General features: G+C 36.7%; 1 protein-coding gene across 1 annotated transcript in view; it reads left to right on the top strand.

Annotated features, from left to right (window-relative positions):
* The window catches only part of ADAM10 (ADAM metallopeptidase domain 10), a 40276-nt gene extending 29198 nt beyond the window's left edge, over positions 1 to 11078 (top strand). The window contains exons 6-16 of the mRNA XM_059482150.1: positions 1086 to 1235; positions 2342 to 2434; positions 3050 to 3233; positions 4891 to 5054; positions 6065 to 6248; positions 7108 to 7258; positions 7550 to 7733; positions 8888 to 8996; positions 9275 to 9495; positions 10189 to 10315; positions 10791 to 11078. Coding sequence (XP_059338133.1) covers positions 1086 to 1235; positions 2342 to 2434; positions 3050 to 3233; positions 4891 to 5054; positions 6065 to 6248; positions 7108 to 7258; positions 7550 to 7733; positions 8888 to 8996; positions 9275 to 9495; positions 10189 to 10315; positions 10791 to 10885 — 1662 coding nt within the window. The 3' untranslated portion in view covers positions 10886 to 11078. The remainder of the gene's footprint in view (positions 1 to 1085; positions 1236 to 2341; positions 2435 to 3049; positions 3234 to 4890; positions 5055 to 6064; positions 6249 to 7107; positions 7259 to 7549; positions 7734 to 8887; positions 8997 to 9274; positions 9496 to 10188; positions 10316 to 10790) is intronic.
* The last annotated feature ends 2583 nt before the right edge of the window (positions 11079 to 13661 follow it).

Raw genomic sequence — 13661 nt, 5'->3', positions numbered from 1 at the left:
TATGTTGTGACTCTAGGAATTATCAACATTAATGCCCTTTTCAGCATTGGTAACAATAGCATGCTTTCCCAGAAATGTGCTTGTAAAACTTCATGGAGAGAGAGAGAGGGCCAGCAGGCAGTGAGTGCTGTAGGGCCAGGGTGCTGCTGCTACCTTGAGAGAGGCTGCCTGGAACTGAGGCCAGACAGTGTTACAGGAATGAAGCAGGGATTTGCTAAAAGGCCTTTAAAGGGTACACCTTGGGCAGTACAAGAGTTGGGCTGTAGCTCTACCCAAGATGGACTCTGAGTCATGAGTTTTCACACTTTTATAAGTCCATTTCCATACTGGGGTTAATTGTCCAGTTACCGCTTCAGGTTATGAAGTCCCATCCTCTCAGTTTGCTCTCCGCAATTTGGTGTTGTTTGCACTTTTTGGGCCCAAAGCTGCAATGCTGTCCCTGGTTCTCAGGGTTTTGTCTGACTAAACTGTGAAGAGAACTTGCTAGCACTTTTTATGAATTCAGAGTTACATACTAATGCAGTACAGAATCTGGAAAATAGGAAAGCTAAAACTTAAGGCATCACTACCAGATACCACTCTGCCTAACCAGTGTTCCTTTAGCTTCTTGTTCAGTGCCCCATTTGTTCCATTTCTGTTTGCTGAGGTAGCTCACTAAGGTAATAACAGTTTGAAATAACTGGTGTTAGGGAAGGTACAGTTAAGTACCTACAGTTAAGTACAGTTAAGTTAATCACCAGTGCTGATTTTTTTCCTAACGTACTGTTTGTTTATCTCAGAAAAGTATTATAAAGAAGAAAAATTCCAAAGATCACATGAATAAAAAACATCTATGTAACATTGACTGCCTTTTGTAAAATAAAATGAAGTGCAGAGAGAGCTTTTGCTAAGATTACATTCAAAGTATTTGAAAACTAAGCATAATGTACTTAATTCAAGATTCATCAAACTTTACAAGTTAAAGAAAAAGAATGAAAATCTATTTGTATTAGTGGAGTATGTTTAGAACCACTGTTATTTTTAGGTAATCTAGTGCAGCATGTGGAACTACAAAATTAATGTGTTTCTTCCCTGTGCATATGTAGAAGCCTGTTGAGGAGCCTAAGAAGGATGATCCACAGCTTTCGAGAAAAAAGCGTGCCACTCAGGCTGAAAAAAACACGTGCCAGCTGTATATCCAGACTGATCATTTATTCTACAAGCATTATGGAACCAGAGAAGCTGTGATTGCACAGGTATTTCCAACCCCTCTGTTTTAAATTGCCCACTTTTTCTTTGGGTAGTCCTGATAAATTTTAATGTAACTTATCTTTTTGCTTATTTACTTTCTAATGGCTTGTTTCCTTTGTTAAAGTGGTCTTGACATAATTGAAACAGCATTTTTTATTTTGCTAAAAAGATGCTGTTTCTGTGACAAAAGTCCTGGGCACTTGTGCCTCTTTAATGGCAGCTGTGATTTGTTTAGCACCTCTGAGCAGGACTTGCAGTCTGACTGTTCTCAGTTCTTACTCAGAAAAAGAATATTTCCTGAGAAGTTATGTCCTGTTTGACAGCCTGCCAAGCCTCTGTTTTAACACTTGCATAGGCTTCCCTTTGAAATTCTAGCTCAAAACACTGTGAGCTAATAATGCTGAGATCTATTCCTGTAGTATCTAATAGAGTGGATGGTAAAAAAAGCAGTGGCAGCTAAAGGCAGATGCTTTTCATTTGCCAATATACTTTTAACTGAGAAAAGGGTTGATATTATTTGCTAAAAATATATCTAGCATTTTAGCATACTTCTACTGAAGTCTGAAGTTTCACTGCCACTTGCAGATCTGAATTTTACTATTTATCACACTGTAGGTAGGCAATTCAAGTAGTATTTTTCAAAGCTCTGAAGTCACCTTTTAGTCACCTTTAGCTTTTTAGTGAGTTAGCATTTCTGTGTGCTCTTAGAAAAGGTAAATGATTAGTTTTTCCACATTTGTGTTCTACTAGAAATGAAAGACTAAATCTGTAACAAGTAAATTTTTTTCCTGAAAAAGAAATACAGTGCTTTGAATACAATTTAAATACAGTGCTGTCTTACCAAAGCAGTGAATAAAGGAGTATCACAAACAGCTATCTGGAAGTGGATAGAATTGTGTTAATAAAAATCAAATGGCAAAATCCTTTGGTGATGATGCAGGTAGTGATTTATTTCCATTGTGGGCCCTGATTTAATTCAAAAGGCCTCATAGAAGTTCGCACAGCACAATATCCCATATTGTAGGATTGTAGGCATTGCAGCTATTGCTGTTAAGATAAGCTGTAGTGTAGTGCATGGATCTCTGAACTGTAGTACTTTTGTTTTTGACAGATTTCCAGCCATGTTAAAGCAATTGACACCATTTACCAGTCAACAGATTTTTCAGGCATCCGTAACATCAGCTTCATGGTGAAACGAATCCGAGTAAGTTGGGCTGGAGAGGATTTCAGCCTCACTGATGCTGCTGGGAGGCTGTGTTCTTCAAATGTGCTGCTCTGTTCACTTGTACCCATTTATTGTTTTATGACTGTTCTTTAGCAGAAGTGTCTCTGCAGGAAATGGTGCCCTAAACCATTCATTTGATTTGCTTTTAGTGATTATTGTCAAAAGCCCACTTCTGCTGTTATTAAGCTGTGGTCAGTTTTTCTATAGGAATCAACTTCCTTTGTTTCAGCACCATTGTTGTGTGATGAATAGATATTATTGCTATTCTCCAATAACTTTAATGCTAAAATAGAGAATGGCTATCCGGTTAGGGACTTCCTTGTAAAAGTGATAATTTAGGAGGATAAATACAAGTTTTTGGGTACTCATGGAAAAAAAAGTGAAGGAAATAAGAGAATGGGGATTTACTACACAAATGCAACTCTTCATTTATTGTAGTGCTTTGTTTTCCAGTTATTGGGGTGGTAATTTACAGTCAAGGCTTTTAAATTTTACACATCTTTATAGCAAGGTACTGACAACAGTGAGCCTCTTATCTGGCATGTGCAAGTTGAAATGAATCCTGTCTTACAGTTTGTTTCAATTTCCTTTTAGATTAACACGACCATAGATGAGAAGGACTCTTCCAATCCCTTTAGGTTTCCTAACATTGGTGTGGAAAAGTTTCTGGAACTGAACTCAGAGCAGAACCATGATGATTACTGCTTGGCCTATGTGTTTACAGACCGTGATTTTGATGATGGAGTCCTTGGTCTGGCTTGGGTTGGAGCCCCTTCAGGTAATTCTATACAAGCCTTCAGTGCTATGAGATAAAGTAGGTATGCACTAGAAGAAAGGTAGAAACCACTTTTTAAACTGACAGCAATTACACAAAAATCAAGCTTTTCGCAATTTTGGTTTGGTATGGTTTAATTTTATTTTTAGTATATTGTGGCATTTCAATTAATCTTTGTGTATTTCTGATGAGCAGGATATGAATAGTAAAGAAAAACATTTATTTTGTTGCACAAAGGTGATATTACTTGGATTGCTTTTTATTTATGGTAGGTGTGAGTGACCAGTAAAGTGACAGGTGAAACAAGTATTTCTGCTCTATATAAACAGCTTACAACTATGAAAACTACACTGCAGAACCTTTAGGTTTTCTAGGTAGTATTGAAAGATTTTTTTTTTTTTAATCAGTGAGATCTTATTCTGGGAGATAAGAGAATAACTGGGATGACTCTTCTTGAACTGCTTCTCATTAGTTTCAGTCTAGTTGTGTATTTTGGGTCTAAAGTATGTCCTTTGATGTAAAAAAAGTCTCAATCGGTGAGACTTTGCAAGAGACAGGATACCTTAAATGAGAACATTGAGAGCTTTAACAGAATGGAGTGAGTAATGGTGGAAGAAACATGAAACTGTTCATACAAGGGGTAAGAGATAACAGACCCATGACTGCATTTGGTATGGTAGAGGACTAACCTTAGTGGCTGTGGAAGAACCATAGGAAAAGTAATGCCCAGAAGGTGAATGAGAAATTGGGTCTGTGATGACTATGCTAGTGTACACACTGAGCAAGGACAGGAGGAATTGGAATGTGCAGTCCATAAACTGCTTTCAAAACTAAATTTAATGGCGAAAAACTATGATCTTTGAGATTGTTATCCTTAACACATACTGACATATATTAAATGGGATATATCACTAAATCAAAATTCTACTTGAGAAGGGAAAACTACTTTAGACTGGTCTTTAGACACCATTTACATTAGCAATAAAATAGCTGGATTTTAGAACATTAATAATGCTTCAGTAGAAACTCGAGTTATGGAAAAATTTGGTGAAATTAAAGTCAAAATTTTGGGAATTTTCGAGACAGCAAGTATGATGCACTTGACTGCCAACCTTCTAAACATGGGTCTCATTAGCCAACACATCAAAAGCATTTTCAGCTTTAGGTTGTTTTTTTTCTTTCTGACAATGAGATACTTACATACATATATATATATGTATATATATATGTATGTACTTATTCTGACAATGACATTTTATATAAATGCTCTTGCTATGAGAGAGGATCTCCAAATTTACCATGTACTTTTTCACTTGATGAAATCCAAATAAGATGTAGATTGAGGCTACTTCTGTTGGACATTGCACCCTGCTAGTCTTGTACTACAGGTATGGTGAAACAAGGGCTCATCCATTCAGGGAGTGCCCAAAATAGCTCTCAAAAGCTGTTCTAAACCAGCTGACTTCTTGTGTGAATGCATCCAATCAGTGTTGAGAGTGCTTGTGTGAATAAATCTAATCTACTTTCAAGGTTGTGCTCATATTAATTATAGAGAGCTGTTAGTCTGTAAACCTGCAGACTGTTGCTCTGGATGTCAATAGACAAGTAACACAACACTTCTTTCCCTAAATGTGTGACTTGTACTTTTGTCTGAATGCAGGGAGCTCTGGTGGAATATGTGAGAAAAGCAAATTGTATTCTGATGGTAAGAAGAAGTCTCTGAACACTGGAATCATCACTGTCCAGAACTATGGCTCTCATGTGCCCCCCAAGGTTTCTCATATTACTTTTGCACATGAGGTTGGGCATAACTTTGGTTCCCCTGTAAGTATTACTGGTGATCTGTGAACTCACTCTCAACCATTTCATAGGGTGTGATTTACAAGTGGAGGCTTTACTCCTTATAAACAAGGACAGCAGAATCCTGACTCCATGAGCATATGTGCACATACATTGTGTACAAACAGAGGGATGGCAACTGTGCATTTTGTGAATTGTTTACTTACATTAGTTCAGTCCCTTACAAAGGTACTTTATTATTGTTCCCTAAATACTTCTCTGTCTTTATGAAGAGTAGGGTCACACACACCTTGTTAAATGTACTTTATCCTGGAGGGGAGGAGGAAGCACTGCAAAATGGATTAAGATGACACTTTGTTCAGCAAGTGGCTCACGTTTGTTAGATGATTTATACTTACCAGTTGATCTAAGAAAATAGTGGAGGGAATTAGGATGCCAAGAAGAATATTTTTGAGCAGGACTGTCACCATTTAGGGATGCAGCTTGTTTGTGGTAAGCTTGAAAACATGAGGCTTTTTGTTTTGCCAGTGTGCAATGCATTTCATTCCTCATGCTGGACATTGTAGATGCAGTCACTGGCTGATTCCTGCTCTGTTTTGAAGTTCTCTTTGTACCTCCCTCAAAGCAAACAAGAAGAATGGACTGTGGTTTCTGTTAACTCCTCCTGCTTTTATTCCACAGAATGCTGATTACCCTTTTGTGATCATAAAGCCACTCTTTTTAGGAGATGGCAGCTTGTCCAAGTCAGTATTCATTCCAGTACATGCACCTGGGGGTAAACTACCAAGAATGCAAATAAGATGAAACTTAAGGAATTAGATTCTTGCTACTGTTGTCTTGAGGGAAACAAAAACAACAACAGAACAAAGAGAACCCAAAATTATACCTTGGGTTTACGTACAGTTTTTGTATTGCAAAGAACCTGAGAGTGTAAGATGATGGTTTATTTTATTTATTCTATGTTAAGGCTACCAAATCCAGGTTAGTTTTGCACCTGCCATCATTTAGATAGTTGTAAAATATTTGTTTTGCAGCATGATTCTGGAATGGAGTGCACTCCTGGAGAGTCCAAGAACTTGGGGCAGAAGGAAAATGGCAATTATATCATGTATGCAAGAGCTACATCTGGGGACAAACTTAACAACAATAAGTTCTCTATCTGTAGCATTCGAAATATCAGCCAAGTTCTTGACAAGAAGAGAAATAATTGTTTTGTTGGTATGTATTTCATCCTCCTGAAAGCCAAATAGCTAAAATATTACCACAATGCTTAATTTTAAAAAATATTTATTTTTGTTTGTATTATTTTTTTAAAATTTGCTGAAAGATTCTGCAAGTAAAGAATTGAATTTGAGATTTCCAGTACTGTGTCAAGTTCTGGGCTGACCAGCACAGAAACAGCAGGACACACTGGAGTCAGTCCAGCTAAGGGCCACAAGGATTATTAAGGGATTGGAGCATCTGACATAGAAGGGGAGTCCAAGAGAGCCTGTTTAGTGTGGAGCAGAGAAGGTTGGGGAGGCTCTTCTCTGTCTTTGTAAATGCCCGGTGGGAGGGAGTAAACAAACAGGGTCAGACTGGTTTCAGTCATGCTCATTGTGAAAGGACTAGAGGTAAGGAGCACATATTAAATTGCAGGGAAATCCTATTTAGACATGAAAAAGGATTTTGCATGAATTTTTCTTTCTGGAATCTGATGTATGAGCTCTCACAAATTTTGTGAGCTCAGAGAGGTTTGGATTTTGGAGTAGTTGACCCCAGTACCATCAGCCTTTGCCTCAGGGTCCTGTGACTGTTAAAGGAAAGGATGCAGCTCCCTGGAAGCCTGATCAGAAAGCTTGTTCTTATACTCCCACTCTTATACATCAAAACCTTTTACTCAGAGGCTTAAAATTCTATGAACTGTGGGAATGACTAAGCTGGGTGTCAAGCAGTAATGCAAGTGACTTGAGCCCTAGTGTAAAGTCCAGTTTTACCAGGCTCTTTCAGTCGTGATTAGCTGGGTGCTTGTTAAGGTTTATAAGTATTTGCATATTCTTTGTACTGCTTTGTACATAAATATACTGGCATTTTTCAGAGTCTGGGCAGCCCATCTGTGGTAATGGACTGGTTGAACAAGGAGAACAGTGTGATTGTGGATACAGTGACCAGTGTAAAGATGAGTGCTGTTATGATGCAAACCAACCAGAAGATAAAAAATGCAAGTTAAAACCAGGCAAAAAGTGCAGGTATTGTGCATGTGTTACACCACACTTTAATTTTGGGCATTTACTGGGGATTTCAGAATCTGAATCTGCTTACCTGCATCTTTATAAAGTACTGATTTTGTTTAATATGCTTTATACAATGAGTGAGATGTACATAAGCATAATTATGCTATGGGAAAAATTCTTTTCAAGTAACATTTAATTAGGACAAATCACAGATTTGTTGAGTGCTTGAGTAGGCTTCAGGGTGAATAGTCTGTTTGGAATGGTTCATGTTTTTTCTTGGCATCCTCAATCTGTGTTTGTTTGCAGCCCCAGCCAAGGCCCGTGCTGCACTGCCCAGTGTGATTTCAAATCCAGGACAGATAAGTGTCGGAATGATTCTGACTGTGCCAAGGAAGGAATGTGCAATGGTGTCAGTGCTCTCTGCCCAATATCTGAACCCAAAGAGAACTTCACTGTGTGCAACAGGAACACACAAGTTTGCATAAAGGGGGTATGGTTTTTACAGCCTTATGGAACTGCTAATTATTGTGAATTGATACGGTTTCTGTACTTACTGCACAGGAGTGCAAGCTCAGTCTCTTTTTCTGTATAGATGTTTGATTTATTGGTGTCAGTCAGAATAACAGTGAAGGTACATCAAGGATTAAGAAGTACATTACAAATCCCAGGGTACAGTACTGTCTGAGAAACTTACACTTTTTTGTAAAAGTCAGGATTATGAAAGTGTTTTATTTTCTAGTCCCATCTTTTCACTTTTCTTCAGTCTTGGTCAATAATTCTGTTGCCTTAGAAAACTGGATATGCTGTGAAATGAGGTTGAATTTCGTTTATTGGCAATGCAGTTTCTCCAGACATGTACATACAGCACTGATGTGCAAACATAAGGAATTAGAATGTTTCTGAACTGCAGTTAGTTTCCTGGATTAGAGAGAACATGGCAGTTGCCATGCAATATTGATGGGAAGCCTCTTATAAATTGATCTCTGTTTGCTTAGAAGCAAGCAAACACAAGCAAAAAACATCCTCTTTAAGACCTGTAACTTTTTGTGCTGTAAGTTTGTTTTCCACAGTCCAGGATTTTAATGAAGTACTGCTTGTAATATTTTTCAGCTAATTTATTGCCATCTTAAAGATAGAGGAATTGTTTTCATATAGTTACTGATTTTGAAACAAAATTGTAAATAAACTGAACTTGGAGTATAAAGGATCCTGACACAGTGAAATTAAATACAGATTTTTTTCTGACATTAATTTTTATTATTTTCCAAGAGAGATAGTGTGTATATGTGTGTAAGATTTATTTTTCTAACCATGATTTTGAGTAGTCATGTTTCAGTGTGAATTGTGGCGCTGTGGGTGTTTTGCAGGTTATAAAAGGTTATAAAAGAAGATACTGTGTTAAAAAATAAAATCAGTAAATCATCTTTTAAAAAACTAGAAAATATGCCAAAATATTGATGTTGAATAGCTAATAATTTTTTGCTTATAAGCTTTGGAAAAAAAATTGAAGCAGTTGATTTATTAATAAGCATCTTTAGAGCTATAATTATGCTTTCAGATATTAATTGTTAATATCTTTCCTGATGTCAGTGTACTTGGAAGTGGAATTGATTTTTTGTGTTGCTGTGCTTTTGTCTCCCACAGCAATGTGCTGGCTCTATCTGTGAGAAGCATGGCTTGGAGGAGTGTACATGTGCTAGTTCAGATGGCAAGGATGATAGAGAACTGTGCCATGTCTGCTGCATGAGAAAAAGTAAGATTTACCTGAATCATAAGTGTAAATAGAGCAGGAGGGGTTTGAGGAACCTGCTCATGGTGTTTGCACTTGAGTTTTTGTTAGCTTTGAGAGCATTTTGTTCAAACATAGTTTCAGACAGACATTGCATTGTATTGTATAGGAAATAAACAATACACTCTGCATTTTCACAGAGTATTAGAGAAGCATTTTAAGCCATTAAACACTAGGGTGGGTGTTCATGCACAGTTGTTTTAATACAATAATGATTTGCTGAATTTGTATTCACTTTTCAGTGGACCCATCTACTTGTGCAAGCACAGGCTCGAGCCGATGGCAGGAATACTTTCACCTTGAAACCATCACTTTGCAGCCTGGCTCTCCCTGCAATGATTTCAAAGGCTACTGTGATGTGTTTATGAGGTGTCGGCTGGTGGATGCTGATGGCCCTCTAGCTAGACTAAAGAAAGCAATCTTTAATCCAGAGCTATATGAAAATATTGCAGAATGGATTGTGGTAAGTATATTTTTATATTACAAGTCTAATATGAAATGTTCTTGGTAATCAAGATTGACAGTTGAAAAGTGTTGATATGCAGACTGCTTCAGCATTCTTCAAAGTATAATTAGCCCTTGTTTTACTAGATTTTCTGTAAGCACCCTGTGTGCAACAAATAAGTTGGCTAGATTGAAGGAAATTGAAACAAACAAATAAAAAGGCTCTGTTAATACCTCTATCCATTCACATTTTTAATTTACTGTTTTTTCATGTTATGACTCTTCATATTTGAATGCTCTGACTTCTTTTAAGAAACTAAATATTTTGATCTTTAGCATTCATCATTTTTATTGTGCTAGATGTCACTTTAATAATAATGCACTGGAAGAGGAGCTCGAGTGAAACACCCTTGGAGAGCTGCATAGGCAATTTTGTGTAAGCTGTTGATTGTTTTAGGCTTACACAGCTTTGCTGGAGTGTATCTTCTATGAAGAACCCTTTCTGATACTAGAATGGAAGTTTTGGAGCTTTTCTGTGGAAGAACTCTGGGGACGTTTCTTTCAAATGTTAGGCTGGATATTCTAGGTGATGTTTCAGAGAGCTTTTGGATGACTTCTAAAACACAGTGAAAAGCCATATTCAATGTCCTCTGTCTCTTGTGCATGTGTGCCAGCCCCCTCACAATCTTGTTGTTGTGGTTTTGTTTTTTAGGCTTATTGGTGGGCAGTGTTGCTTATGGGAATTGCATTGATCATGTTAATGGCTGGCTTCATTAAGATATGCAGTGTTCATACTCCAAGCAGTAATCCAAAGCTGCCTCCTCATAAACCACTTCCAGGTGAGTAATTCAGCTAATTATAGAGATATGTTTTCTCCTCAGCTGTTTAGTTCTAAAGGGAAATTTCAGGTGTTTCAACCTACAGTTCTTAGGCTGGCACTGTGAGACTACAAATGGAATTAATGCCAGTGAAGCAATTAATGAAAATCTAGTTCTTGTCTTATTTTCCTATAACATAATATGCAATCCAAAGAAAGCTTTAAAGACTTTTTCCAGCATAAGAGTTCCTTTTATTACCTATTCCATGCTACATTTTGTAAGAATTGGCCTGTTTAAGGAAGTACTGTTGAGATACTGAAATGTCTTCTGTGTCTCCTCCATGCAGTTACTCATCTAGTTAAAGCTTTGCAGGTCTAAATCCAAAACTTTCCAGAAAAATAGCTGTATTCAATTTGCATGGCCAGGACAACTCTTTTGGAAATAACTTGAGCTTTTAAAAATTAATTTTAATAATGGCTACTTTTCTTTGAAACAGGCACTTTAAAAAGGAGGAGACCACCACAAACCACTCAGCCCCCACAGCGGCAAAGGCCCCGAGAGAGTTATCAGATGGGACATATGAGACGCTGACTCCAGCTTTTTGCCTTGGTTCTTCCTAGTGCCTACAATGGGAAAACTCACTCCAAAGAAAACCTAATAAGTCATTGTCCCCAGTCTAACTCTCAAAAATTGAAGAGGAAAAAAAAAAGCATGATATGCCCTCAAAACAAGTGGAAGTGGTTAATTTTTAATGAGAGAATCTTCCAGCTCAAAAAGAAGAAAAGTGTTTTTCTTGAATATTTTTAATTTAGTAGCACAAAGTCCTAGCATATCATGATTCTTTCCCCCTTCTGTGCTCTTCATTGCTGCATTTTCTTCACTTGCAGGCAAATATGGCTGTAGTAAAACTTTTACTCAAGAATTGAGAAAAAGATCTATTTTTCAACTGCCAGACAAGGCTAGGAAGCTAGACCACCTCAGCATTGGAGACATTACTTGTCAATGTATATACATTGTTATATGCAGACATGTATTTCTAACGTACACCCGTACTTGTGTGCAATTGTAAACAAGAGAATTGCAATATGGATGTTTCTTTGTATTATAAAACTTTTCCGCTATTAATGAAGAAATTACTGTTTAATTGACATACTCAGGATAACAGAGGATGATGGTGTGTAGTGGTCAAGGGTCCTGTGATGCTTTACACAGCAATTTTGAATCCAATCACACTTTTTTTATCATTATCAAAGTTGTTTCAAGCACTCATTTCATCTTTATCCAACAGCTGTTAAGATACAGCATACAAGCCTGGATGGTCTTAGACAGATTTAACAGGTGTTCTGCAAACTTTGCAAATGTCAGAATGTTTCAAAAATGTTTTATGTAAGTGTCTTCCTTGTAGCTCAGCGTAAATATTTTTAATTTGTCTGATTATTCAGTGAAATAATGAATAGTTAGATCCAATATTTTCATGCTTTATTAGAAAATTTTGCCTGTTATTCAACTTGTTTTAAAAATTACAACCACTTTATTTGGGCTGTTCAGATATTCTTACAGTTTGGTAATCAAGTTCATGTTCTAAGGGATGTGGAAAGAAAAAAAGCTGTAGTTTTTTATTTTCTTTCTTAATTTATCAGGTGTTTGGGTAACTTTTCAGCATGATACTGTTGATTGATAACCACTAAAGTAGAGTGATTTGCCTGGCTACTGTGGCAGAGTTAAAACTGTAGTTAGGACTACCAATTTTCCCACATTTATACCAGTAGTGAAGTTCAACAGCACAATGTCCCATTCCAGAGTTTTTATTACGAATGTAAATAATTGGCATTTTTGAAGATGAATAAAAGATGTCTTAAGGTGCTTACTGCTATGCAGGAGATGAAAGGGGGCATTACAAAATGTTTAAGCTTGTGATGTATTTATTGCTTGTTTTCCAAAAGCACCAAGCTAATTAGAGATGCAAATGGCTATAATTTTCCTGGCTTTGCTTAGGAGAAAATTTACTAAGGGTTGGACAGGCTTCCTTTGTTTTTTGGTTTTTTTTTTTTTTTTTGGTTTTTTTTTTTTTTTTTTGTTTTCTTTTTTAAGAGTATAAGGTTTACACAATCATTCTCATAATGTGACGCAAGCCAGCAAGGCCAAAAATGTTACAGAATATAATGGGATCTCTTCCTTGTAAACTTGTACAGTATGTGGTAACTTTTTCAAAATACAGCTTTTTGTACATGGTTTAGAGACAAATTTTGTACATGAAACCCCAAGTCCAATAGACTATATAAATAATTCTAAATGATCTTAACTAGTTAGAAGTGTATGTAGTTGCTTTTAAGTCATTTTAAATACATTTGTTTTAAGACTGTGCAAAGATTGGAAGTGGGTTTGCATTTCTAAAATGGTGACTTTTATTCAGCAAGAGTTCTTAGTAACTTCTTGAGTGTGGTAGACTTTGGAACATGTAAATTTTTTGCCTGTAATGTTATCCTGTGGTAGGATTTTGGCAGACAAATGCTGCCCTATTTTATTTTGAGTCTAAGTTAAATGTTTTTTGAAAACAGAAATGTGCACTGAACTCTCCACTGCAAGTCAAGATGTGGTAAAGCCGAAAGGAAGTTCAAGACAATGAAACAGAAATACTACTGTCGATTTCATGTCCACTGTGTTTTATACAGTCTCTTTTTTGTTCACTTTGGAAATTTTTACTAAAAAATGCAAAAAATAAAGTATTGTGCAAAGATATGTAAGGTTTTTTGAAACTTGAAATGCATTAATAAATAGACTTGATGAAATCATCTTCTGAAGATCCATTTACTTGTTGAGCCCTGAAAGCAAAGAGGAACACACACATTCCACTTTGCTTGATTTTTGGCTTTTACTGTCATGCCAAACTGTAGTTGTACTATCTCTGTCAGTGTCCCTCTCAATTTTAACATCCTGCAGTTATATATACGAATAAATGTGTTTGTGTAACCTGTTTAGGGAAAGCCATGAAATTAATTTTAAATTACTTACATGATCACAGGAATAAAATTTTCTTACCTCCAAAATGAAAAACTAGTTGCTGGTGAGATGTTCAAGCCTGGCATCATTGTTACTGATGGATACCTTTAGAAATATATTTGGAGAGGAATACTGGAATTAATATGCAATGCTTAATACACAATAATAATACACAATAATACACAATTGGTGGATGAGACAGAAGGAGCAAATGTGCTTTTTGCAAGGCTAAGCCAGGTCTCTGGGTTTTTGTGTGTGTTGCATAGCTGATTTAAGTGATAAGACTGCTTTTCAAAGCCAGGTCCTGCCTGAGTCTTCCATTCTTCAGGCTGTTTGTTGAAGTGCCTGCCTGGACATCTGTTTCCCG

This window comes from Ammospiza nelsoni, chromosome 14 (genome assembly GCF_027579445.1).
Source record: "Ammospiza nelsoni isolate bAmmNel1 chromosome 14, bAmmNel1.pri, whole genome shotgun sequence".
NCBI classification, from domain to species: domain Eukaryota; kingdom Metazoa; phylum Chordata; class Aves; order Passeriformes; family Passerellidae; genus Ammospiza; species Ammospiza nelsoni.
The sequence above is the reverse complement of the archived record's forward strand: the minus strand, read 5'-3'. Positions and strand labels throughout refer to the sequence as shown.